This window comes from Volvox carteri, assembly GCF_000143455.1.
Source record: "Volvox carteri f. nagariensis unplaced genomic scaffold VOLCAscaffold_4, whole genome shotgun sequence".
NCBI classification, from domain to species: Eukaryota; Viridiplantae; Chlorophyta; class Chlorophyceae; order Chlamydomonadales; family Volvocaceae; genus Volvox; species Volvox carteri.
Window position 1 is genome coordinate 2,723,011 of NW_003307547.1, and position 1,421 is coordinate 2,724,431.

At 47.5% G+C, this 1,421-nt stretch overlaps 1 protein-coding gene across 1 annotated transcript in view; it reads right to left on the minus strand.

The window, feature by feature from the left end:
• Nucleotides 1-516: 516 nt before the first annotated feature.
• VOLCADRAFT_103256 (uncharacterized protein) overlaps nt 517-1,421 on the minus strand; it is a gene marked incomplete at both ends in the record, with an annotated part of 5,807 nt that continues 4,902 nt past the window's right edge. The window contains one exon of the mRNA XM_002946982.1: nt 517-563. Within this exon, the coding sequence (XP_002947028.1) occupies nt 517-563 (47 nt within the window). The remainder of the gene's footprint in view (nt 564-1,421) is intronic.

A 1,421-nucleotide genomic window follows, 5' to 3' on the forward strand; every position in this document is an offset into this window, starting at 1 on the left:
TACCAGAAAGAAGGCTGCTGGCCCCTGCTGCACAGGAGCCAGGCTGCTGTGTAGCCCACACTCCCATCCGGATGGATCCATGCCTCGGTGTGGCCATGCCAGTTAAATTCAGCACGTGTTCCTAACTGTCTGCTAGCTGTGTTCATCAACTTCCTCCCAACGACCTACCACGAATTGTTTTTCAACAGTCAGGCAACTGTTTGGCCAACTGTCTCCGATCAGTCAGCCAACTGCCTCTGAACTGTGTATTGACTTGACTTTTTGCCAACTGCCAACCCACCTATATATATATTACTAGTGTCCTGACCACCAACAATAATGTGTGTGCCTGCGGTAACTACCTTTTTTTTACTTAGTAAGTGCCCATAAAGTGTCTGCCACCACATCATCTGCCTGATTGCCTGCTAACTGCCCACCAACTGCCTTCCAACTGACTAACAACTGACCAACAACCGACGTACTGATTTTAACTGTCCCATCAACCATGTGGCTTGAAACCGACTGACTGTCCACCTGTCATGTCAGCAACTGCCTGCCCAACTGTCTGTCCACAGCCTGCTCAACTGTGTGCCAACGGTTGTGGGGTCAACTGTCTGCCAAATGCCTACAACTGTCTGATAACTGTCTTAATAACTGTGTACCAAACAGTTGTGTGCCAACTGTCTGCCAACGGTTGTGGGTCAACTGTCTGCTAACTGTCCACCAACTGTCCTAATAACTGTGTACCAAACAGTTGTGTGCCAACTGTTTGCCAACGGTCTACCTATTTACCTACATCTATCTGCATCTAGCTATCCATGCCTACGTACCTAATCTATCGAGATAGACAGACAAACAGACAGATGGGTAGTTGTATACAAACAGACAGACAGACAGGCAGACACAAGCAGGTGATGTTGGGGTAACAAGAACACACAGACAACCACACAATAACAGCACTGTTGGGGCACATGGTGGATTTGGAGTAACATGAAAACATGCACACACACACACACACACACACGCAGAGACACACACACACACAGAGTCTCACACACACACACACACACACACACAGAGTCTCACACACATATACACACACACAGAGTCTCACACACACATACACACACACACACAGAGTCTCACACACCCTACCAACTCATAGGGGGTCTAACAGCGGCTAACAGGCGTGCCTGTTAGGGAATGTTAGCCTAACAGATTCTCTAACAGTGATGGGGCTGTCAGACGATGTTTGGGCTGGCGGCAGGTGGATCTGGCTGTTAACAACCATGTTGAAGAAGTAGAACAGGAATTGGTGCTGTTAGCCGTTGTTAAGGCTTGTCAGATGTTTTCAGACTGTATTTTAGCTCTGTCTCACGTTGTTGATGGATAATGTCGTTTAGAACAAACATTCTTGAACGGTTTGTAACGAAATGTCCTGC